The sequence below is a fragment of the Schistocerca serialis genome, chromosome 5 (assembly GCF_023864345.2).
Source record: "Schistocerca serialis cubense isolate TAMUIC-IGC-003099 chromosome 5, iqSchSeri2.2, whole genome shotgun sequence".
Classification (NCBI taxonomy): domain Eukaryota; kingdom Metazoa; phylum Arthropoda; class Insecta; order Orthoptera; family Acrididae; genus Schistocerca; species Schistocerca serialis.
Genome location: NC_064642.1, coordinates 299474847 through 299501420, shown reverse-complemented (window position 1 = coordinate 299501420; position 26574 = coordinate 299474847). Strand labels below are relative to the sequence as shown.

Below are 26574 nucleotides of genomic sequence, written 5' to 3'. Positions count from 1 at the left end.
GCGACAGTCACTCATTGTCGGCCGTCGCTGTTGCAGAAGCTGGATGTTGGCGCGCCTTCTTCTCGACACGGTCACCAGACGAAACGGGCTCTTGATGTGCGCTAGTTAATGTTTCCCGTCCGCGACACCATGTCAGAAACTATCATCGCAAGTCGAGCGCAATTACATGCTGCCAAACCCCGAAAGCGCGGCAACTCGCGGGAGCGTCACACAACACACCTGCTCCACTCGCTACTCCCGCCAGACTCCCACTGCTCCGCCCGCGCTTCACGCGGCAGAGTTAACACTCCCAAAGATCCTACACACTTTGATTCTTCACACGACCTATCGATGTAATCGTTCGATAGCAGTTTTCCCTAGGCAAGACCCAGCGTAAAAATACAAATAATATTTACGAAACAAACCAATTATACATCGACATGAGTGCATAAATATATATATACAAACAGTAAAACAATTACAATATATAAAGAGACAGAAATGTCATATCTTGAGGTAACAAAACAAGGAAAAAAATAATAGTACAGTAGATGGAAATAGGAGGATATGCATTTCCGGCGTTACATGCCCTGTGGCGCTTAGTCTAATAGCGTTTATTGCGAATCTTTGTGGGGGGCTGCATGATAAAAGAATTAGTAAACTAAAGTTGGTGACCATTAATGTAGGTGTTCTTATATCTGAACCTTCATTATCCACGTTATTGTGGAACAGTCATTAGTCACACATGGAGCAGTAAGAGGAGAGATAATACAGACACCAAGAGATGGCATAGACGTACGGGTACTGCAATTCCCAGACGTCTGAACAGTGGTCTACACGTAGATCGTTACTATCGTTTAAATTTATGTTTTATGATCTATGAAATTTTTTTTGGGAATGTACAGAATTTATGGCTCGATTTCTAACATAACCACAATCTCTGCTTCATTGATGACACGTATAACCAGATTTTCTGTAATTTTCAGAATAACCGTCTATTGTGGAGAATTTTGTACCGACGGAATGCGGATAGTGTTCTACTGAAAGTTTGTAATTCCGTCCAAATAAGTTGTACTAAGAATGTCATAAACAAAAATATGTAAAATGTTTAACTAATTTCAATTAGTTAACGTGAATTATATCATTTATGAACCTGAAATTTACCAAAACTGTAGTTTTTGACGACATAATACGGTCAACAGTTCCTTTACGGGCAAAAGTTATGAAACTGATTACGTTGTGTTGAAACTGAATTTATCTAACAATCATAGAAATTTCTGTAAGCAGGAACTAAACAGGAAAAACAATATGTTACAAAATGTTTCAGAGTTAATTATCATGACAGTAAACAATCTGCAGTAAGTCAAAGTCAGAAGTAATCTGCTAACTGCAACAAGTAATGCAGTAATAGTAGAGGAACGATATTGCCGTATAATGTTCAATGTCTTCAAATTTCACTAACCACTTCCTTCTAATAAATAAGCTCGTTACTGGAAAAAAATAGCTGAACATTGATTCCATCACAGTTATCGGCAATTAGAGCAGGCAATGACAAAGGCACGAAAGCCATGTTTCCACAACACATAAATAAGTACATAGTTACATAATACTGTTGAAATGTAGGGTAAGGTGGTACAATTTCAATGTAAGTACAATTCCGATCAACATAAGGTTTCGCGCCATTTGTCAGTCTCGTAGTGTTGGTAGCACTTGACTTCGTGTGGCGTTGTAGTGTAGCAGGTTTCTATAGCTCCTCCTGTTTTTCCAAGAGTACACCACTTTGTGCTAAGGAGATATAAATTTTTTGTGTTAAGAGGTAAGTGAAGCTACTTATTCTAATGCTCTCTTACAGATGTTCTAGTTTCCACGCGCTTGTAAATTTTATATTAGTGAGGTTATAAACTTGTTTTCCGTTCGGGCGTGTTCTGAGGCACCTACAGAGAAAGCCTCTGTGATATGTGTTGGCATCTCTTGGCACAATTCACTACTATTTTCGATCTGAAAATTGGTACAATTTCGATACCTTAGTACAGTTTCGATCAGTGCACATTTTTAGTTTAATCCGTCACGACTGGTTACCACAGACATATTACACACAATCATTGCAAATAAATTCTGTATATTTAAACATTTTCCTAGACGATTTTAAAGCCACCTCTTATTTTCTAGATGGCACGAAAACGAGCAGAAAAGAAAATCTACAATAAATGGAGTCCACCTGCATTAGCTGAGGCAATAAAGAGTGTAATGAGTTGACATTTGAATCTTCGAGCTGCTTCAGAATTATATGACATTCCTTTCAGCACTTTACATGATGAACTGCAAACTAAAATGAAAATGCCAGCTGGATTAACTCCAACTAGTCCTATAGAAAACAGAATTGGTCATCCAACGGTACTCCCTTCTGAAATGGAAGATGCTTCGGTCCAGAGAGCTTTATTTCTATAACAGCGAGGATTGGTTCTGTCGCCACTCCAGTTACGAAAAGCTGCATTTCAGTTAGCTGAGAAAAATAATTTGAAACATCCATGGAACTTAGAAAGCAAGGTTGCTGGAACTGATTGGTTTAGAGCATTTGTTAACAGACACACTCACCCTAGCCTGCGAAAACCCTAGGGTCTTTCACGAGCCAGAGTTGAGGGCTTAAATAAAGCAGAAGTAAGTAAATATTTTCAGAATTGAGAAGAAATCTTAAAGGAATATGATTTTTTTGATAAACCAGAGCGTATTTATAATATGGATGAATTCGGGTTTCCTCTTAACAACAGACCCACAAAAATAGTAAGTCGTAAAGGAAAGCAAGAAGTTGTTTCACTACCAAACGTGGAAAGAGGACAAAATGTGACTTGCTGCATGCATGAATGCAAGTGATACATATTTACCACCAATGGTAATTTTTAAAGGTGTGAGGAAACGCCATGAATTTCAAGATGGCTTACTCCTTGTTCCATTACAGAGATGAGTGAATCGGGATACATTAATGAAGAATTGTTCATGGTCTGGTTTCGACACTTCAAGAAATACAAAACAATGGGTAGCCCTATTACACTTCTTATTATTGACTACCATGGCAGCCATACCAGCTTAGATGCTGTAGAATATTGTCGGGAAAATGGAACAGAACTTCTGGGGTTGCCTCCGCACAGTACACATATACTGCAACCATTAGACAGAACTTCCTTCGAGCCCCTAAAGGCTCAGTATCACAGAAATGCAACTGACTGGATTCGTCGCAATCCCAGCGAAAGCATTACAAAACAACGATTCTATAATATTTTCTGTGAGGCCTCGAGAAAAACTGCGTTCGTTGGGTGCGCAGTCAAAGGGTTCCAATGTACAGGAATAATGGTGGTGGTGGTCGTTAGTGTTTAACGTCCCGTCGACAACGAGGTCATTAGAGACGGAGCGCAAGCTCGGGTTAGGGAAGGATTGGGAAGGAAATCGGCCGTGCCCTTTCAAAGGAACCATCCCGGCATTTGCCTGAAACGATTTAGGAAAATCACGGAAAACCTAAATCAGGATGGCTGGAGGCGGGATTGAACCGTCGTCCTCCCGAATGCGAGTCCAGTGTGCTAACCACTGCGCCACCTCGCTCGGTCAGGAATAATGCCCTCTTGCAAAGACATTGTTCCCGAGGAGAAATTTGCACCATCAACGATATTCGAGGCTTCTGCTCCTTCAATCTCCACCACTCAAGGTACTAACAGCATTATGGGAGAAGAACCCTTACCTTCAAAAGATGTAACTGAAGAACACGGCAAATCCGTAACGCCAGGGTCCAGTACCATTTCTCAGTACGATGCTGTCAAGGACATTTTGGAAAGTCCAGAAAAAAAATTATCGTCTCGGAAGAGGAAAACACAGACATCAGCTAGACTCACTTCAGATGAAAACCTGGAAAACCTCCGCAGCAAAACGTTTTCAACAGGGCACAAGGAAAGCAAAGAACAAATGCAACAAGGAGCAATAAACAATGTACGTCTGTGAGTTATAATGAAAGAAGTGTACTAAGCTTCAAATCGCCAGCAAACAACGTGAATAATTTTGGATTTTGTTTATTGAATTATTATAGAGCAGAATCAGTAGTTAATGGTGACTGGATTCGCTGCCAAAAATGCAATGTTTGGTTCCACGAAGTATGTGTTGGTGCCCGAAGGAAAAAGTTCTTTTTATGTGGAAGATGTCAGTGATCAAAATTGTACTAGGAAGTGATCACAATTGTACCTATTGTGGTACATTTTCGATCGATTTTTCTCAATTCTGTAACCCTTTTTGTGGTTATACCAACATTTGTAACTGTCTAATATTTGTGTTACATATTGTGTAGCCACGTATGGAAGTGAAACATGGACGATAAATAGTTTGGACAAGAAGAGAATAGAAGCTTTCGAAATGTGGTGCTACAGAAGAATGCTGAAGATTAGATGGGTAGACCACATAACTAATGAGGAAGTATTGAATAGGATTGGGGAGAAGAGAAGTTTGTGGCACAACTTGACCAGAAGAAGGGATCGGTTGGTAGGACATGTTCTGATGCATCAAGGGATCACCAATTTAGTACTGGAGGGCAGCGTGGAGGGTAAAAATCGTAGAGGGAGATCAAGAGATGAATACACTATGCAGATTCAGAAGAATGTACGTTGCAGTAGGTACTGGGAGATGACGAGGCTTGCACAGGATAGAGTAGCATGGAGAGCTGCATCAAACCAGTCTCAGGACTGAAGACCACAACAACAACATTCATTAAACATCCAAGAACAAGTGCCACAGTTCAAATTATTTCTTTTCTCGATATATCTCCAGCCACAATGACATTTGTCCGAAATGATCGCAATTGTACCACCTGACCCTGCTGTTATCTGGCAGACAAATTAATTTTGATGCTTAATAAGTCTTCTTATCGCAAAGATAATAAACGTAGTTAAGCTTGCAAAATTTGATGAATGCTTTTAGTTAGAATGTAAAGTTTCTCTTTCACATAAGTAGCATAATGAAAAATTTACTTCTGGTATAATGAATATTTTCATATTAGACGTTGCTTAAATCACCTGCCACTCAGCTATTATAATGACTGGAAAATGATAAGAATTAAAGTTAATAAAAACTGTGATGTTCAGTAAATGATTCTGCTATGCTTGAAAGTATTTTACATTTCTAAACTTCTGAAATTGCAGTCTTACTTTGAGGTTCAAATGGCTCTGAGCACTATGGGAGTTAACTTCTGTGGTCATCAGTCCCCTAGAACTTAGAACTACTTAAACCTAACTAACCTAAGGACACCACACACATCCATGCCCGAGGCAGGATTCGAACCTGCGACTGTAGCGGTCACGCGATTCCAGACTGTAGCGCCTAGAACCGCTCGGCCACTCCGGCCGGCTTACTTTGAGGTGGAGCTGCTTTAGGCACCATGTAATAAGTTGATGACAACAGCTTTAGCCAAGTCTCTTGTTCCATTTATGAGCAGAATTAAATATATTTGAGCACCCAGTACTTTTATTCCATTAATACTCTGGAAACTAGTCTCAAATAAACATTTTACTGTGGCCCATACCTCTGGTACATCATTCTCCTCACAAAGACTTTGTCAAACATTTTCTCAGCGTGAAGGTCACACACTAAATTTTGTTCAAACTTTCACAGTTATTCACATCTCACCTCACTTATTGTTAACTTGTGTCTCCCTTTGCTGTGCACACTCTCACATACCAAAGATGTTAGTGCCATCCTGATAGTATCTTTGGTTAGTGCTTGTTGTTTATGTAGCAGAGATCGTGACTATGCCTGTGTGTCAACTACATTGCTTCCAACATTGTTTTTAAATAGTTTGTAATTAATTTACTTTACAAACCCTTAAAAATTTAATATAGACAAGAAAATGATAAATTATACACAATTATAATATGAAAAAATATAGAAAAAGCAAAAAGAATTAATGTGATAATTATGAAGTACTGTGTTGTTGTGTTATATGTGTCCCACATTTCATTGATCTGTAATGACAGGAAGAGATCAAAGAAATGCCAGAAATTGCACCACAGTTGTCTGTATGTTACATGTGTTGTCTGTACTTGTAATAATTCTGAAAATACACATGCACTCCGTGATAATTTTACAAAGAAAGAATACATTACTTGCTAAGTAAATACGTTATGAAGTAATGGCATAAAGATTGTTGCTTGCCACAAACAGCATACATTGTAAGATTCTGTTAGATAAGTAAAAAAACATTGATATATACGTAAGGCATAAAATCATACCGCCAAAAATCCTAATTGTTACTCTTACTCTTCTACTGGCCACACAAACTGCAGCCAGTCCTTGGCCTCACTCAGTCCAGCTTCCACACTTTTCTGTCATCTGCATCTTCATCTCCCAGACCCAGTACCTGCATGTCTCCCATCTCATTCTCGGCCGTTCCAGTGGTACCTTTCCTTCAACTTCTCCATCCATTACAGCCTTTATTACTGTATTCTCCCATCTCCTCCTCACATGTCCATACCATCTTAGTCTGTTAAGTTTCACACTCGCTTCGGCAGTGTGTATAATTTTCTGAGTTCTCTGTTTTTCCTTATTCTCCACTGTTCATTTTCTTTCACTGGTTCATATATTTTTCTCAGTACTTCATTTTCAATAGTGATGAGTTTTTCTCTGTTTTCTTTGTCAGGGTCCATGTCTCACTTGCATAGTACACTACTGGCTTGATGATGGTCTGGCATATTATTGTTTTTGGCTGCCTAGATAGTAACTTCGATCTCGTGATGTTGTGCATATCTCCTTGACATCTTCCCTCAGCTTGAATTCTTGTTGCTATCCCTTGTTTTATAAGGTTTTGTTGGTTGATGTTGACACCGAGGTACGTGAAGGTGTCTGTCTTCTGTATTTTTAGGTTTCGGATTTGTACTGCCTCAAATTATATTAACATGTGTAACGTTTTGTTAGACACACTGTGACGCTAATTTAACTTAAGCAGATACTTAATATTGTTCTTATTTTTAATTACCATATTAAATTTTTTATTAGTTAATTGCTCAATGAGCTAAAAGTTATTAGTGTCCATCACAGCAACCTGTTTACACGATAATGGAATTCGGTGTTGACGAGTGTGCCCAAGAGAATATTTGTCTTTGAAAAAGAGTTAATCAGTCTTTTGATCATATAAGTAGTTTACTCTGTTATGCATAATATTTCAAATAGTTAACTTTTCCTGGATGTCATTATCAGGAGAAAGAAAACTGGCGTTCTACGGATCGGAGCGTGGAATGTCAGATCACTTAATCAGGCAGGTAGGCTAGAAAATTTAAAAAGGGAAATGGATAGGTTAAAGTTAGATATAGGGGGAAATAGGGAAGTTCGGTGGCAGGAGGAACAAGACTTCTGGTCAGGTGACTACAGGGTTATAAACACAAGATCAAATAGGGGTAATGCAAAAGTAGGTTTAATAATGAATAGGAAGATAGGAATGCGAGTAAGCTACTACAAACAGCATAGTGAACACATTATTGAGGCCACGATAGATACGAAGCCCACACCTACTACAGTAGTACAAGTTTATATGCCAACTAGCTCTGCAGATGACGAAGAAATTGAAGAAATGTATGATGAAATAAAATAAATTATTCAGATAGTGAAGGGTGACGAAAATTTAATAGTCATGTGTGACTGGAATTCGGTAGTAGGAAAAGAGAGAGAAGGAAACTTAGTAGGTGAATATGGATTGGGGCTAAGAAATGAAAGAGGAAGCCGCCTGGTAGAATTCTGCACAGAGCACAACTTAATCATAGCTAACAATTTAGGGACTAGGTTTTAAATTGTAAGACATTTCCAGGGGCAGATGTGGACTCTGACCACAATCTATTGGTTATGAGCTGTAGATTAAAACTGAAGAAACTGCAAAAAGGTGGGAACTTAAGGAGATGGGACCTGGATAAACTGAAAGAACCAGAGGTTGTACAGAGTTTCAGGGAGAGCATAAGGGAACAATTGACAGGAATGAGGGAAAGAAATACAGTAGAGGAAGAATGGGTAGCTTTGAGGGATGAAGTAGTGAAGGGAGCAGAGGATCAAGTAGGTAAAAAGACGAGGGCTAGTAGAAATCCTTGGGTAACAGAAGAAATATTGAATTTAATTGATGAAAGGAGAAAATATAAAAATGCAGTAAATGGAGCAGGCAAAAAGGAATACAAACTTCTCAAAAATGAGATCGACAGGAAGTGCAAAATGGCTAAGCAGGGATGGCTAGAGGACAAATGTAAGGATGTAAAGGCTTATCTCACTAGGGGTAAGATAGATACTGCCTACAGGAAAAATAAAGAGACCTTTGGAGATAAGAGAACCACTTGTATGAATATCAAGAGCTCAGATGGAAACCCAGTTCTAAGCAAAGAAAGGAAAGCAGAAAGGTGGAAGGAGTAAATAGAGGGTCTATACAAGGGCGATGTAATTGAGGACAATATTATGGAAATGGAAGAGGATGTAGATGAAGATGAAATGGGAGATACGATACTGCGTGAAGAGTTTGACAGAGCACTGAAAGACCTGAGTCGAAACAAGGCCCCCGGACTAGACAACATTCCACCAGAACTACTGACGGCCTTGGGAGAGCCAGTCCTGACAAAACTCTACCATCTGGTGAGCAAGATGTATGAAACAGACGAAATACCCTCAGACTTCAAGAAGAATATATTAATTCCAATCCCAAAGAAAGCAGGTCTTGACAGATGTGAAAATTACCGAACTATCAGTTTAATAAGCCACAGCTGCAAAATACTAACACGAATGCTTTAGAGACGAATGGAAAAAGTAGTAGAAGCCGACCTCAGGGAAGATCAGTTTGGATTCCGTAGAAATACTGGAACACGTGAGGCAATACTGACCTCACGACTTATCTTAGAAGAAAGATTAAGGAAATGCAAACCCACGTTTCTAGCATTTGTAGACTTAGAGAAAGCTTTTGACAATGTTGACTGGAATACTCTCTTTCAAATTCTATAGGTGGCAGGGGTAAAATACAGGGAGCGAAAGGCTATTTACAATTTGTACAGAAACCAGATGGCAGTTATAAGAGTCGAGGGACATGAAAGGGCAGCAGTTGTTGGGGTGGTAGTAAGACAGGGTTGTAGCCTCTCCCCGATGTTATTCAATCTGTATAATGAGTAAGCAGTAAAGGAAACAAAAGAAAAATTCGGGGTAGGTATTATAATCCATGGAGAAGAAATAAATACTTTGAGGTTCACCGATGACATTGTAATTCTGTCAGAGGCAGCAAAGAACTTGGAAGAGCAGTTGAATGGAATGGATAGCGTCTTGAAAGGAGGATATAAGATGAACATCAACAAAAGCAAAACGAGGATAATGGAATGTAGTCGAATTAAGTCGGGTGATGCTGAGGGTATTAGATTAGGAAATGAGACACTTAAAGTAGTAAAGGAGTTTTGCTATTTGGGGAGCAAAATAACCGATGATGGTCGAAGTAGAGAGGATATAAAATGTAGACTGGCAATGGCAAGGAAAGCGTTTCTGAAGAAGACAAATTTGTTAACATCGAGTATAGATTTAAGTGTCAGGAAGTCATTTCTGAAAGTATTTGTATGGAGTGTAGCCATGTATGGAAGTGAAACATGGACGATAAATAGTTTGGACAAGAAGAGAATAGAAGCTTTCGAAATGTGGTGCTACAGAGGAATGCTGAAGATTAGTGGGTAGATCACATAACTAATGAGGAAGTATTGCATAGGATTGGGGAGAAGAGAAGTTTGTGGCACAACTTGACTAGAAGAAGGGATCGGTTGGTAGGACATGTGTTGAGGCATCAAGGGATCCCCAATTTAGTGTTGGAGGGCAACGTGGAGGGTAAAAATGGTAGAGGGAGACCAAGGGATGAATACACTAAGCAGATTCAGAAGGATGTAGGTTGCAGTAGGTACTGGGAGATGAAGAAGCTGGCACAGGATAGAGTAGCATGGAGAGCTGCATCAAATCAGTCTCAGGACTGAAGACCACAACAACAACAACTACTTTTCTTGAAAGCAGAAGTAATTATTTCAGCATCATATCATGCACTTCCTCTAATGTATCGACATTTGTTGAACATTTTTCACTTAATGTGTCCAGTCTTCACGTACTAACTTATTTAGCGATCTCTTACATTGGCAACATTTTGTTTAATCCGAAATTGATGCAAAATGTATCAGTACTTCTGAATCTACACTTCACATACGTTATTAACTCGTTTACAGCTAACAATTATCGTGGTGGATTACTGTTCTAATCAAGTTTCTTTTGATAATTTAGTAAGAAAACTTGAAAATGTTTTGGCTTCTTAGCTAACATAACAGCCATTACAGCAAGGAGCTGTTTGCTCTTTACTAAAATCTTTTTATGAATAATGTTGGTCGAAAACTTGATAAAATTGATTTATTTCTACATACTGTATTATATGTTAAACACTTCAGTCGTTTGCGCATAAAATTACTTAGTACACTCAGCCAATAATTTCTGCTATGACAACGTTTCAGCTCTACATTGTCTCACACATTTAGTATTCCATAGGAATTTGGATACCACAGACACATTGTCTATTTCTCTCAGTTTCTCATGTGTTAACAAATTGCATGTCTCCTAATTAGAAGTCTGCTGGTTGAGATCCTTTTCACGTCTTTTAATCCTCACTTCAGCAAGCTTTCACTTTTTTTTGGAGGGGGGAGGGAATATCCAGGTCGTGTCATGGTGGTAAGTTAATTAATTCTTCCATCACACTTTTCGATTCTACATTTAAATTATCTGCCTAAATCGCTCGTTACGTGGCAGGAAGATACGTGATTAGTGATTCCCTCTTTATAACATTATTCCAAATTTTAAAAATAAATTGAGGTCCATTATGAGATAATACTGATTTCAGCTTCCCAATAATCTTCTACAATTTTATGGAACACTGTTTTAGCCGTAGCTACACGTAAAGTACTTAGCTCAACGAATTTGGAAATATGTATGTGAAGCTGCCAGAGGTCATGGGTAACAGTCCACACAAATTGGTAGCCAATATTCGTAATACATCCATGTTGAAAACTTTGCATTGGATCACAGTCACTCATATTGGTCACTTTTACTTTTTGACGCCTATGATACGTTCATATCCTCTCAGTTACCTTTCTCATTACGTGTTGAAAGTCACGGACTCTGCTGTTGTCGTATGTACTCAACTTTTCAGTCCACAATCGCCAAAACGTATATGACAATAGTCGATCAGATCAGACTCTTACTTGACTGGCCGACATACACGCCACTCTTCTCTACTCTAATTCTTTCGCAAAGGTAGTATATGTCATGTAGTATTCTCTTAACTTCACACAGTCACTATCTGTGACGTAAGACTTCATCTTAACTAACTTCAAACACTCATCCACATTCTGATGGTGTCACATGCCTTTACATACATTCTTTATTTTCATTCCCTCTTTGACATCCTCTAAATGCTTTATTTTAAAATTTTTCTCTATATTACTTTTGCTGACTGGATTACTAGAATCCCATAGTAATGAAGACAATGTGTCAGTGACGCGATTGTCTTACGTAATATATATCACAGGCAAATTTTCGTGTAAATAACAACCATCTTGCTGCGGAGCAGACAATATTTCTTTTAAAAACATAAAGGTCTTATGATCAGTATGAACCAGAACTTTGTGTCTCCACAAAAATCGTTTCGTTCTTTCAAAACCCTAAAGAGTCGCTAAGGCTTTCTTCTTAGAAAATGTGTAATTTTACATGTACTTAGTGTTCTATTCGCTGAAGCTATTGAACGATGCTTTCCGTTTTCTTATTCCTGTGCTTCTTGGAATGCATGAACTGCGATGCGTTATTTGCAAGAATCTGTTCTCACATTGAATGGTAAAATCAAATAAGAGTGATGTAAAACTTGATCTTTCATGAGAACTTCCTTAAACTTCGGCATTTGGCTGCCCCCAACAAATACTATCTCCTTTAGCAAATGACAAAAATCTGAATCATTGGAAACTTGCCCCTCCATGAATTTGCGATAAAATTTGCATAATCCTAGAAACACTTTTCATTGTTTTCTCGTTTTTGGAGGCGAGCACATTGTTGTTGCTTCTGCCTTATGAGGGTGTTTAGTTATCTGATGTCTTTATAAGAAGGGCTAAAAATTGTAATTCTCATTTCACAAACTTGAATTTCTTTATTTTTAATGTCACTGCACCACTTCTAAATTCAAGGAAAACTTTGTTCATTAATCGCAATGATCTTCCCACAAACAAGTTGCTATCAGTAAATCATCGTCATAGATTGTAATTCCAGCAGTCAGTTCATTTACCAATACGCTGTTAAGACCACTCTGATATGTTCAGTCCAAGAAAAATAACGTTATACTGATAGCATTTCCCGGCTAAGAGAAAAGCCATAAATTTTCTCGATTCCTGTTCCAAAGGAATTTGCCAGCAGCCCGCTGTCAGATCTAAACTTAACACATACTGTAAATTATGAAATTTCTGCAACATCTCATCTGAAGATTCTGGACAGTCTGTCTCACGTTTAACAGCTTTCTTCAGAGTACATGTGTCTGTCATCACTGTAACTCTACCATCCTCTTTAGTTGCTACAATGATTGGATTATTTTACTGGCTCTTACATCCTTCGTCATTCTGTCACTCTTCCACATCGTCTGTTTCGTTTTGCACTGTCTCTTTTTTAGATAACTGTATATGATACCAATCCACGCGAAATGGCTCGTGCGATACAGTTTCTGCTTTATACTCATAATTGCAGTGTGTGTCTAGTTAATCTGTAAATAGCTGTTTATACTGAATCGGAATATTGTGCAAAACTTCCCAGTTTTGTGATGATTCCAAAACTTGGTCTAGTATGTCTGTAATTCATCCTTTAAACAGGAAATCCTATTGAAGTTCTGAACATGATAGTACTCTGCTCTATTACCTAACCCATTACATGCAGGCAACATAACTAGTCACAGTTGTTTTTACTCATTGTCAGCTATTTCATTTACTGCATCAAAATTGACTTCAATTGTTATTATAGTCAACGATCACTTGTGTTTCAATCGATCCATTCTTCCATACTCAGTTGAAGTATTACTAAAAATCTGTGTTCAAAAGTAACACCTTGGTCGAAACAACGCGCGAAATTTTGTGACTTCATGGGATAACTATATAGATAGCTATTAATTTCACGGCTATAACAGGCATTTCAACAACATCAGGTTTTGTTTTAAGATGTTCGTAAAACGACTGAGATACAACATTGGTTTGACTTCCACTGTCTGCCAGAACCAGAGTTACCTTGAATATTCTTAGGGAACTTTATATGCAGTATGTGCAACAGATGTTCTGCTATTAAAAGATCTTTTAGATTCTCAACGCTTCTGATAGTTGTCCACATCAAGATTTTGTATCATTTTCTCTGTCTGTTCGATATGGAGGAGCATTCAGGAATTCCTGATACACAGCCGGAAAAAACTAGTACACCTGGAAAGAGGACATCGATTTTGATCCAGTGAAGGCATATGCTACCTTGGAAGTTAGTAGATGCACTGATACCGATAATGATGACAATGGTTTCAAGTCGTCCGGCAACGGAAAGCATAGAGGCATAGCTACCGGAGCGCCACTTGTGTTTACTCTTTTATAGGAGTGCTTACAGCCAGGAGGCTCAGTTTGGTGCAATCGCGTGAAGCAAACAGGCAAGCACGCCACAGAAATACATAAGTGCTTCCTACACCCTTGAGCGCGTTTGAAACGGGACATACTGAGGCCTTCCGAGTGGTTTGATGGTCCTTTTGGGGAATTACCACACAAGTTGTACATGCTGCGTCAATTTTGCAACAATACTGGTATCAGTGGTCACGTGGACGTTCTCGCGCCGTAGATGAGAGCACAGACGCCCGCCAGGATCGTCGTACTGTGAGGTCAGCAGTGGCAGATCATACAGCTACCACAGCACGGACGAGAGGACGTGAGCCCAGACGTGTCAACACGAACTATTGGGAACCGGTTACTGGATGTGGGACTACGGGCGTGCACACCTCTAGCCCGTCTTCCGCGCACTGGTGCCGTCAGTGGATCATTTGGAAGAGGAATAAGTGCGCCGTGGTCTTCAGCGATAGAAGTACGTTGTGCCTGCATGAAAGTGATGGTCGTTTGCGTGTAGTACGTAGATCTAGTGAACGCTGTCTTGTAGATTCGGTTCGTCCAAGGCACACTGGTGCCATCCCAGGCCATATGGTCTGGCGTGCGAAAACCTACAACTCTCATTCACCACTGATGTTTTTGGAGGGGATGCTAGCTAATTCTCGGTATGTGCAGAATTTTGGCATACCCGTGATCAGTTGTTCCAACAGGATAATGCTCACCCACACACTGCCCTTGAAACCCAACTTACTCGGCAAGACGTGCAGCAACTTTCTTGGCCAGTACGAGCTCTGCACTTGCCTCAAATCGAAAATGTGTGGGATATGATGGGACGAGAACTGGGTCGTGCGACACGTCAACCAAGAGCTCTTGCAGAACTGCGTGAACAGGTCAGGCAGGCGTGGAATAACGTATCCAAGAACAGTTTTCGCAATCTGTACGATCGACTGGATGCCAGCTGTATTGACGCCCGTAGAGGCTACACCTCGCACTAATATAGTTATTTCAGCATGGGTCGATACCTGGTACCTCTGAACCGCTTATGCTATTGATCTGTAAACGTAATCGCCGCGCGGGATTAGCCTAGCGGTCTGAGGCGCTGTAGTCATCAACTGTGCGGCTTGTCCCGGCGGAGGTTCCAGTCCACCCACGGGCATGGTTGTGTGTGTTTGTTCTTAGGATAGTTTAGGTTAAGTAATGTATAAGCTTAGGGACTGATGACCTTAGCAGTTAAGTCCCATAAGATTTCACACACATTTGATCGTTTTTTTGTAAACGCAATCATTTCATGTACGCCATACGCACTATTGCAACAATAAATCTTGAGTGAACTAGAAACCTCTAAAAGAGTATATTGTTTTTTTTTCCGGCAGTGTACTTCGCTTTTCTCACTGTGTGACCAAAACTCAGCCTCAAATATACTACAAAATTCTTCTAAGCTTTCGTAATCTTCCACTGCACCACATATCCAATTACGCTTGTATCTGTTGAGTTTTGTTTGTGCAATTAATATGTAATTCTTTTCAGGGAATGTTCAAGGAATCAATTATCTATGCACGTCCTTAAATGACTGGGTAGATTTTTCCTGTCAGATCGAGCTTTTGATATTCTCTAGACCTTCAACGTTCTTATTTATTTATTATGTATCGGATTTCAAACTCTCTGTATCTTCGTTTTTAAGGTCAGTGGTTTGATGATCTATGTTACTCTCTCAGATTTGGCTTAGACCATGAAAGTCTGTATTAATTGTAATTACAATATCGGACAATTGGTTGTCAACTGCTGTCTGGAAACTTTGTGACAGCACTTTCTGTTTGCTTGAACTCGTCCCTTCATAATGTCTACAGATTGATTCGGTTCAATAAGAATATCCTTGCTCATGGTTCCTTGCTTTCCGCTGACGATCCTAATTTCATGATTAATTTTCTCCGTAAGGTTATAACAAACAGTTGCTTGAGCATTAGCATACAACTCCAGCTTGTCGGTAATTTCTTTAACTTTATTGCCCACTAATTCATTCAAAGAATCTGTTCCAAGGTATAATTAGTTCATCCTACTTTACAGTGGCAGTATTTCCCTTTTTAATTCACATTTTATTGCTTTATTTGAAGAATCTATCTTGCTGTTCATCACTTTGTGCATTTGATGGGTTAAAGCATATACTAATATACCATTTACCATTTGAAACATTTGAATTATTGCGTCATAATGGCATATCTCATTCGATACTGGATCTGCTTCATTTTGATCTCTGAGTATTATCTAGGTAATTTGTGACTGGCCGTTCCGAACTTCCCTGATCAAAATATGTAATTTCTTGTATTATCATTGTGTGATTTATGTCTTCCATAACTGGTGGCTTATTTTGCTTGCTGCTACTATCTGGCTCTCCCTTAAAAATTACTGAGCTCGCCTCGTACCTTTATACTAGTTCGTCTGGTTAACGCGGACCCAAGACTGTACAATTAAACGTAAAACACGAATAATACAAAATGCACATGTTTTTACCAGAAATCAGTTTTTATCAGAAAACTGATTTTCGATAATAGCTTCGTTTATCCAACCCTGAATCCGAATTTAAATTAGTACAGTAACAGCGGCAACACTCGACGACGTCAGTTATTCAGTTTAAATTCAACCAACTGCCATTTCGCGGATCTTGACACAGTGCCAGTTAACGCTGAGTTATAGAGAACTGTACTACCTCCATTTGTTGGAAATGTAAAATTGCATCAAAGATAAAGTATATGGTACTGTGTAAGGACAAAAAGTTTGCGGCTCTGCACAGGCTGATAATGGAGAACTGTTCAGAAACTATATCGTTAAAGCATTTGTGTGGTTTCCAGCAGGCTCACACGTTTCTGTTAATGACGTAGATGACAGGTTGCTATAGGAAATGATTTCTCATTATGAAATTATCGCCATTTGATTGCTTGACGATAATGATGACAGTGATGTTGGTGTTCAATCTGAGGACACTGTGATACAAACACATGCCACAACGCAGGTGGAAAAAATAATTATTTATTTGAAACACTTGGTGGAAAATACTTCGTCCGAAATTTTGCTGGTGAAACGACTGTGTGATCCTGCTGCACCCAATAAACAACATACTAATCGGGCTGACATGAAACTCACTCGTTATTGGATTGTGTAGGTGGTCTGATACGTCAGCTAAACATGCAAGAAGAAATGTTCGTCTCGTAAACATATCACCTTACTTCCCGACATAGTCTCCTTTGAGGGAAACGCACTTGGTCCAATGATCCTCCTACCTTCTTACTTCACCGGAAAAATAGGTTCTGTCAAACTCTGCAAATTATTCGTTGACTGGAACCATCACTTCATCGTTTTATGAAAATTCCTTCCCAGCAAGTCAAAGTTTCAAGTTAGAGAACAGGAAGAAGTCCCTTAGAGCTAAGTCTGGTGAATAGGATGGATGGGGAACCAATTCAAAGGTCAGACCACGCACTTTCGCTGTTGTTATCGCAGATGTGTAGGATGGCGCATTGTTTTAATGAAAGAGCGTATTTTGCGTGCCAGCCTTGATTTTCTTTTCTCAACACAAGTTATAAACGATCCCACAACGAAGCAAAGTAGGGTACAGTTATGGTTCTCCCTTTTTCGAAATAATTTATGACGATTGTTCCTTGGGAATGCCAAAAAACAGTTGCCACCACCTTACCAGCTGACAAAATGGCCTTAGCTTCCTTCGGCGCACTTTCACCAGCCTTCAGATTCTGTTAATTGTTTTCCTTAGTGGTGACGTTATTTGGACGACCGGAGCGCTCCTCGTCTTTGGTGATTGTCAGGTTACGTTTAAATTCATTGATCCAAAAGTAAGTGGTCTCATGATTCCGCCCGTGTGAACTTCATCCAGTTCTGTTTTGATCTGTGCGGCAGTCTAACCCTCCAAATGAAAATTTTAATAACAGCAAGAAACTCGGTTTTCTCAATTTTGAATCGCAGTCGACACACTGACCAATTCAAACGGCTGTCAGCGGTAAACTGTACGCTGTACATTGCTGAAATTCCTTAAAAGATCTTTGGAATAATCAAGCTTACCAATCATGGAAGGCGTAACAAAAATATTCCATTCATTCATGGAAATTTACCAGACTTATCAAATGACCCTTGTGAAACTCGTTTTACTTTTTCAGTATTTCGTCATAATTTATGTGAAAATAATGTATAACGTTTATTTACATTAAAATAAATACAATGTGTGTTTTTTTGGCATTTAACGCAAGTCATTCTAATATGTTCTGAATTACCGGATTATACGGATTTTCGATGATCCGGATGACCTACGTTTACAAAACATACTGCAGACTTCTTTTGAAAGTCCACTACCTTATTTACACTTCTTCAGTAGAAAGATCCAGACACATATTACTGGGCATTAATCTGTCTTATGACCATCCCTCGCCTTTATGACGGCTTGAAATCTGCTGGGGACACCTTCAGTGAGATGTCTGAACGTCTGTGGAGGACGGTAACCGCCCATTCCTCCTCAAGAGCCGAATCCAGAGAAGGTAGTGAATGTTGAACTTGGATTATGCAGCGAGGTTGACTTTCTAATTCATCATTGGGTTCAAGTCGGGACTCTGGTTAGGTCAGTATATTTCAGAAACGTTACTGTCCACAAACCACGGCCTCACAAATGCTTCATGATATCTTAGATTGTCATGCTGATACAGTCATGGTCTCTGAACTGTTCCTGTACTGTATGCAGTATAAAGTGCTGTTAAATGTGTTCATATCGTTCCGCGTTTATCATTTTCTTAAGGGTAACAAGCTAACCTCACCCTAAGAATGAAAGAAACACATACCTTAACACCACCTCCTCCGTACTTCGCTGTTGGCGCTATGCACGACGACAGGTACCGTTCTTCAGGCATTTGCCAAACGCAAAACCTTCCATCAGATTGCCGCAGGGTATAGTGTGATTCATTATTCCAAGTCACTCGTTTCCAGTCATACACATCCAGTGGCCTCTCTCTTTACACCACCTGAATCATCGCTTAGCACTGACCACAGAAACGTTATTTGAATATCTGGATCACTGTCCTTTATTTTTTTTAACTCCTTACGCACACGGACTGTTGGTAGCACTTTGGAGCTCCCGAGTCATATTTTCACGGATTTCATATAATTTTTACATCTACCCTCTGCAATGCTCCACGACCGCTGTCGGTCAGGGCGTGAGGTCTGCCTGTTCTTGGTTTACCTCAGGTTGTTCCTTTGCGTTTCCATTCCTCAGTCACATCTCCAGTTGTCTACTTGGGCAGCTTTAGAATGGTTGAAATATCCGTGATGGTATTGTTACTCAGGTGACATCCAGCGCCTAGTCCACATTCGAAGTGTTCCGCATTACAAATAGGTATCCAGATACTATTGATGAGATAGTGTATGTGCTACACGCTGGAAACGACCGATTGGAAATTAGCGACCTTTAGCTCCTAGGGAAACGTCCTGACCAATATATACACAGAAAATCGACCGCGAACGTGTAGCAAGGACGGAGTGCCCGAATGTACCGGAAGATGAAATGGGAAACAACGGAAAAATATTTCTTGGTGTCTGGCAGTGGGATTGGGACCCAAGTCGTCTTCCGACGCTGTAACATCAGTCACATGCATAGTAGTGTATTCTAGACGTTAACATTCCTTCTAATAACAACAATATAATACCACATACCTAATTTACAATTTTGACAAGTATAGCTGAACCATGCTCGACTAACTTGCAAAGCAGATTGCAAACGAGATAATCCGCACCTGGATAATCGGGAGTTTGCGATGTGTGAACTACGGTTATTGTTCTTCACCTCTGGTACCATGACGCCACCAGTAACTTGTAAAAGTGATGCATGGATTAATAGAACCGCTAATACTACGACGATGGGCGTTCAATAAGTAATGTAACACATTTCCTTTTATCGGCCAATTTCGGTTTTTAAAAAATGCAGAATTTATTGTGAGACATTGTAGAATATTCCCGCTTCATCCCCTATAGTTTCATGAAGTTGTGGTGGGGCTATACGTAACCTTCAAAATGGCGACCATAACGGAGACACGTTCCGAGGAGAGAGCTGTCGCTGCGTTTCTTTTGGCGGAAAACCAAAGCATCGTAGATACTCGTAGGCGCTTGCAGAATATCTACTGAGACCTGGATGTGAACAAAAGAACTTTGAGTCATTGGGGAAGGCGTCTGTCATCATCGCAACAAGGTCTAGCAGACCTGTCCGATCACCCGCGTGCCGACCGACTGCACACAGCTTCCTGTTTGAACGCTCATTCGAGGTGATCAAAGTTCACAATCAAACACCTCCCTGAATAACTAAACGTAGCTGTTGGGTTATCAGAGGTGCGTGCCCGCTTCCGACTTCCATCTGTTTACGGAGGAGAAGGAAGAGATATGTCCGCAGCTCATGGTCGGGCGGTAGCGTTCTCGCTTCCCACGCCCGGGTTCCCGGGTTCGATTCCCGGCGGGGTCAGGGATTTTCTCTGCCTCGTGATGACTGGGTGATGTGTGATGTCCTTAGGTTAGTTGGGTTTAAGTAGTTCCAAGTTCTAGGGGACTGATGGCCACAGATGGTAAGTCCCATAGTGCTCAGAGCCATTTGAACCAAGGAAGAGAGAAGTGTTTAGCGTCCCGCCGACAACGTGGTTATTAGAGACTGAGCACAAGCTCGTATTAAGGAAGGATGGGAACGAAATATGCCTTGCCCTTTCAAAGGAACAGTCCTGGCATTTGCGTGAAGAGATTTAGGGAAATCGCGGAAAACCTCATTCAGGATGGCCAGACGCGGGTTTTAACGGTAGTCCTCCCAATGAGAGTCCAGTGTGCCAACCACTGCACATCTGTTTGCCCCAATGCGAGAAGCAGAATGTGGTTGGTGGGGAGGTTATTGATTAACAAGACGTTGACTCCGATGTCGACCGGTAGAGTGGTGACATGAGGGCACACAGGACCTCCCAGAAGGGAAACGTTAGGCCGTCGCATTGAACGGATAAAAGGTTGAAAAATAATGTTTTGTAGCCAAGAATGATTCGTCCACGAGACTCAGAGGGCCATAGACACGGGTTCCCAGGTAGATGCCGTGTTTCTTGACTATCCGCAAGGCGTTCGATACAGTTCCCCACAGTCGTTTAATGCACAAAGTAAGACCATATGGACTATCAGACCAATTATGTGACTGGATTGAAGAGTTCCTAGATAGCAGAACGCAGCATGTCATTCTCAATGGAGAGAAGTCTTCTGAAGTAAGAGTGATTTCAGGTGAGCCGCACGGGAGTGTCGTAGGACCGTTGCTACTCACAATATACATATATGACCGTGTGGATAACATCGGAGGTTCACTGAGGCTTTTTGCGGATGATGCTGTGGTGTATCGAGAGGTTGTAACAATGGAAAATTGTACTGAAATTAAATGCAGGAGGATCTGCAGCGCGCATGGCGCAGGGAATGGCAATTGAATCTCAATGTAGACAAGTGTAATGTGCTGCGAATACATAGAAAGAAAGATCCCTTATCATTTAGCTACAATATAGCAGGTCAGCAACTGGAAGTAGTTAATTCCATAAATCATCTGGGAGTACGCATTAGGAGTGATTTAAAATGGAATTATCATATAAAGTTGATCGTCGGTAAGGCAGATGCCAGACTGAGATTCATTGGAAGAGTCCTAAGGAAATACAATCCGAAAAGAAAGGAAGAGGGTTACGGTACACTTGTTCGCTCACTGCTTGAATACTGCTCAGCAGTGTGGGATCCGTACCAGATATGGCTGATAGAAGAGATAGAGAAGATCCAACGGAGAGCAGCGCGCTTCGTTACAGGATCATTTAGTAATCGCTAAAGCGTTACGGAGATGATAGATAAACTCCAGCGGAGGACTCTGCAGGAGAGGCGCTCAGTAGCTCGGTACGGGCTTTTGTTGAAGTTTCGAGAACATACCTTCACCGAGGAGTCAAGCAGTATATTGCTCCCTCCTACGTATATCTCGCGAAGAGACGATGAGGATAAAATCAGAGAGATTAGAGCCCACACAGAGGCATACCGACAATCTTTCTTTCCTTGAACAATACGAGTCTGGAATAGAAGGGAAAACAGATAGAGGTACTCAAGGTACCCTCCGCCACACACCGTCAGGTGGCGTGCGGAGTATTGATGTAGATTTAGATGTAGACTAATATGGTGTACTGGAATCCTGAATAAAAGCAACCTGTTTTCAGAAAAGATGTGTTGCATTAATTGTTGAAGGCCCGTCGTAAATCGGCGTAAGTCAGTCGATATAATTCTCTTGGTGCTTTGACGATTGGTATACGACGTACTGCCGTCCCGAGTGCGAGACTTGAGCGTGTGACTATCGGACAGGTACAAGGAGCGCGCCGTGGAGCTGTCGCGCGCCTTCAGAGACTGGCGGACGCCGCCCCTGGAGACGGCCGTCTTCTGGTCGGAGTACGTGCTGCGCCACGGCGGCGCCCCCCACCTGCGCTCGGCCGCAGTGGATGCGCCGCTCCCCCAGTACCTGCTGCTCGACGTGCTGGCTGCACTCGCGGTAGCAGTCGCCTCCGTCCTGCTGTGCTGCCGCCTCCTCACCAGGAGAGTTACCACACTGTGCTGGGGCTCCCCCGGCAAGCCGAAGGCGCACTAGCACCACCACACCAACCAGTGTTCGTGTGAACCGCAAGGAGATTTTGTTGGACGAGAGTGTGTCGCTTCCTGGACATTCCTGTTGGCAGTCATTCATCCTTTTTTCTCACTCACTTTGGATATACCGCAGGAAAACGTTGACATAAGTCCCTCTTTCATAAATTTACGATTTTTACCATTTGTAGTCGTCTTAGAACTGCGTTTCTCTTCTTTCCATCACCAGAGTTCTTTATGCACTCTCATAGTCAATCATTATCCTCTTAAGGGATTAATTTCATAACTCAGCCGAAATTTTGCTGAATTTACGCAGATTCAGATACATTCCAGACGATGTGTGATTTTAAGGCTTCTGAAATGCCGTCCTGTCTATTCCAGCCAGGCTGTAGCTGTCTTAAACTAAAAATGAAGTTACAAATTATTATGTTAACCTATTGTTCAGTGTGTGCAGGCGTCCGTAAGGTTTTAGCCTTGTGTTTTTTAATCTGTCTGTGAGCTAAACTTTGTTCTTTCTCTTGTTTCAGGTGTTTTCGTTATTCTTCTTCGGCCGCTTAATTTTCCTTTCCTATTTTTTTTCACATTTTCAACTTAATGTACTCCCGTCCACACAGTATCTCTGGCTTAATTACTGCTTCAATAAATTTGGCCGTAACCGTTTTATGTTAGTTTGTGCAGTACTTTCTTAACCTTTCGTTATTGATTATGACCTCTAGTCCGATGGACTAGATCCGCTCATCTACGAATTTAAATTTGTGATTTCTCTCTTTCTTTCCGCTTTGTGCTCTTTTCCACGGTGCATAAATTCCACATATTTAATTTATAGTCTCGTTTTCGCCATAACTCCATTGAGAATTTCTGTAGTACTATTTGTGGCTCTTTTTCCCTCGTATTGCTTCTCCCCAGTATCTTAAGATTTTATGCAACTTTGAAAAAGCACTGTCGAAAGACCATTGCTGTGAGGAACTCCGGTTCTAACTTTGTACGGCTCACTAACTGTTATAGACCTACTTGTGAGCATTTTTTCTCTTTTTGTTTTTCTGTCTATACGTATTTATTTTTGCATCAGAAATATCGTTTCGTAAAGAGAATAACCACCTTCCATCAGGTATTCTCCGCCTCTGCTCAGTCATTAATTGAAACCGTGAACGAAGAAAATTCGTGAAAATTACAAAGTAATAATGTATGACCCTCTATTTCCCACCAATGCAGTGTTCAAGTGTATTTGTGTCGTGTGGGTGTCCTCATGAGTTTTTGTACTGTCTACTATTGCTCTGTTGTATTTCTTTTTTTTTTATGATTGGTTATGGGAATTAAAGAAAGGAGGATGTTGAAATCTGGTGCTAGATCATAGCCTACTCCTCTCAAATTGCACGAAAATGGCCACCAAGTTTGAGGCCTTCCAGCGCACGGACGTTTCACCGTACATATGTTCAGATGCCCTCAGTTTACAAAGCACGATGTTGCCCAACACTTTGTTGCTCAAGAACTGCACACGCGTCAAGAACCATAGATGAAAATTTTACCTGTCACTCAGATTAGAGCAACTTACCTCAGTGTCAGCGCCACAAAAGCGCCGCAACAGTCATATCGGCTAAACAGAGAAGATGCTCAACATGGTTAATCATTTACCCATGTGCATAACAGCAAACTTGTGTTCCATAAGGGAAGTGTTGCAAGTCTGTAACTTAGAAACAACATCACACACAAGCAGCTGACAACAGTAGCTCATACAGAAAAATGCAACAATGCGACGTGTCTGGGATAATTTTCAGATAGTTAAAGGAACCAAGCTAATCATGACGTAATGTATTACATTAATCTGTAGCAGAAAACTTGTTATTGCTACTAGAGTTGTAAATAAAGCTTATTGTATCTTTTTTGTTGTTTTATTTATCTATCTTCCGACGTACTCCCCAAACTACTGAACCCCTAAAATCTAATTTCAGTTTAAAAAATACTTAGGTTTTGGTTAGTTTGGAGCGACAACTTTTGTGAAGAACATCTTAATTAAGTAAATACATTGATTTGTTCTTTCAAATTTAAAAATCTCTTTACAGAAAATCATGATGGTAAAAGAGCAGTGTGTACGTGTGAAGAAGAATGAGTGCTAAAATGGAAATTTGAAACGCTTCGTAAGGCATGCTCAAATAGTGCACTGAAGGATTACAGTCCACACTATTGGTCAAACATTCCTTTACAAAAGTCACTCCAGCCTTTGCAATATATGTTTGTTATAATTCAGCCTGATTATTTATTGACAGTGAGGAAGTATGATCAGGGTTGCCAAATTAGCGGAACTTCCGCTAAATTTGACGGATTTTACACACTGTCAGTGGAGGAAATTTTGCATTTAGCGGTCAACGGATTTTTTAACGGATTTGTGGATTGATGTCGGTAACAATATTTTTTCCGTTTAATTCAGTCTTTTCATTATACAATTTGAAATTATATTTAGCATGAAAAATCCTAAACTGACAACAATATGGCTCCAGCTAACTCTTAATAATCCGATATCGATGTCGTGTTTTCCCTGCCTCAACACAACAGAACAATCCATTCCAGTCTTACTTCTTTGCTTTTAGCATTGCAGTTACAAGTTACCGTGCACCGAAGTCGATGCAGTACATAATGTTGAATTGTTAATGTTTATGGTGCAGCTAATCGCGTTAGCGATTTTCTTTACTTTTTCTATTAGTTGTCTCATGAAATGTCGAAGCAAAAGGACAAAAAATACACCCAAAAGCTTAGAAAAGAGTGGCTTAGCAACAAACAATTGAAAGACTGGCTTCTTGAGATCCCCGCTGATCCTTCAAGTGTGCGAATTCGATTTTTCCAGTGCAATTTAAATTCGCGTCTGTCGGATTTATTGAATCATTCAAAAACCAAAAAGCGTGTTAGCTGCAGCATCCGTCTCTTCACAGGGGCAGTTGAAACTAGATGCACATGCAGTTACGCAGTCCAATGAAGTTTCTGTTGCAGAAGCTGCATTTAACCATTCCGCAATAAGATCTGTGGTTCACCTCTGATACCTTTCAAAAAGGTGGTTTATAGGTGCTGGCCATGTCGCGGATGCGTTTGCATATAAGCAAGTGCAGTGGTGTGGTTAAAAACATTATTTACCCACATCTCAAGGTCAGTCTGAAAAAGGACATAGGAGACGGATAATTCAGTGTACTTTTGGATGAATCTACAGACATTAGTACCACTAAATTGTTAACTGCGTGTGTGATATACTTTTCTGAGGCCCAAGGTCGCATTGTTTCCACATTCTTGGGAATGATAGAGTTAGAGGAAGGCAACGCAGGGGCAGTAACCAATGGTTTGAAACCATTGTTTAACGAGTACGGCTTGAACATTCATTTAATGCGGGGTTTGGACACTAACAATGCAGCATTTATGGTAGGCATCAATAATGGTGTGTACCAGAATTTGAAAGGAGAAGTTCCTCATCTTGTCTTAATTCCTCGCGTCTGCCATTCCTTGGAGCTGGCGGTATCTTCTGCCGCAGCTGAAACTTTGCACCGGAATTTGGAATTTTTGTTGTCAGGAACATATTCTTGGTTTTTCAAGTCTTCATCTCGTTATTCAGTGCAATAAATGACGTAGCTAATCCATTGAAAATAGTTCAGAAGTGCAATACACAATGGATGTGTATTTTAGAGGCTGATTCTCGTGCTTTGTCTCAGTGGCTTGATCTAAAAACACACTTTGCTATGGCAGCGCTTCATGAGAAGTGCTACACTGCCCAAATCCTCCATAATATGTGCAATGATGTCGTGAACAAAATTTATCTTACTTTTGTGATACCTTATTTGGAAGAATGCCAGCTGGTAAATAAGGAATTTCAGCCAAATTCTGCAGACCAATCACGGCTCCTAAACAATGTTGTTTTACTAATCAGTGGGCTCGTAAGGAGAACTGTTGTGCCAGGGTATAGAGGCGATCTTTTAACAGCAGATGTTCGCAAATATACAGTACGTTGGCAAGAATATACTTAGGTCATGAAGTAAAAGTCTTACTGCAGGATAAGAATACTTCCAACAAAATTTCATCTGAGTTTGAGAATGCTGTAAGGAAAATATGTGAACATTTCCTTGTTTCCCTTGCTTCTGAGTTGCAACGCCGCTTGCCCCAAAATGTAAAAGTGTTGCAAAAAGTATCCTTAATTGTTCCAAGAGAATGCTTGAGAGTGATAAAAGAACCGATAGTATCGCTGGCTAAGGAAATGGGCTTGTCAGGCAGTGCAGTAACAGAAATTGAATTTCATTGCTCCAGG

General features: G+C 40.4%; 1 protein-coding gene across 5 annotated transcripts in view; it reads left to right on the top strand.

Moving 5' to 3' along the window:
- LOC126481604 (UDP-glucosyltransferase 2-like) overlaps nucleotides 1–26574 on the top strand; it is a 725388-nt gene that overhangs the window by 649830 nt on the left and 48984 nt on the right. For 3 of the 5 annotated variants that reach the window (XM_050105474.1, XM_050105473.1, XM_050105475.1), the window contains one exon: nucleotides 22023–24119. The exons of 1 other annotated variant lie outside the window; for it this stretch is intronic. In XM_050105474.1, coding sequence (XP_049961431.1) covers nucleotides 22023–22302 — 280 coding nt within the window. In that variant the 3' untranslated portion in view covers nucleotides 22303–24119. Of the gene's footprint in view, nucleotides 1–965; nucleotides 1051–22022; nucleotides 24120–26574 lie in introns of those variants that run through there. One more of the 5 variants, XM_050105477.1, reaches the window with a different exon arrangement.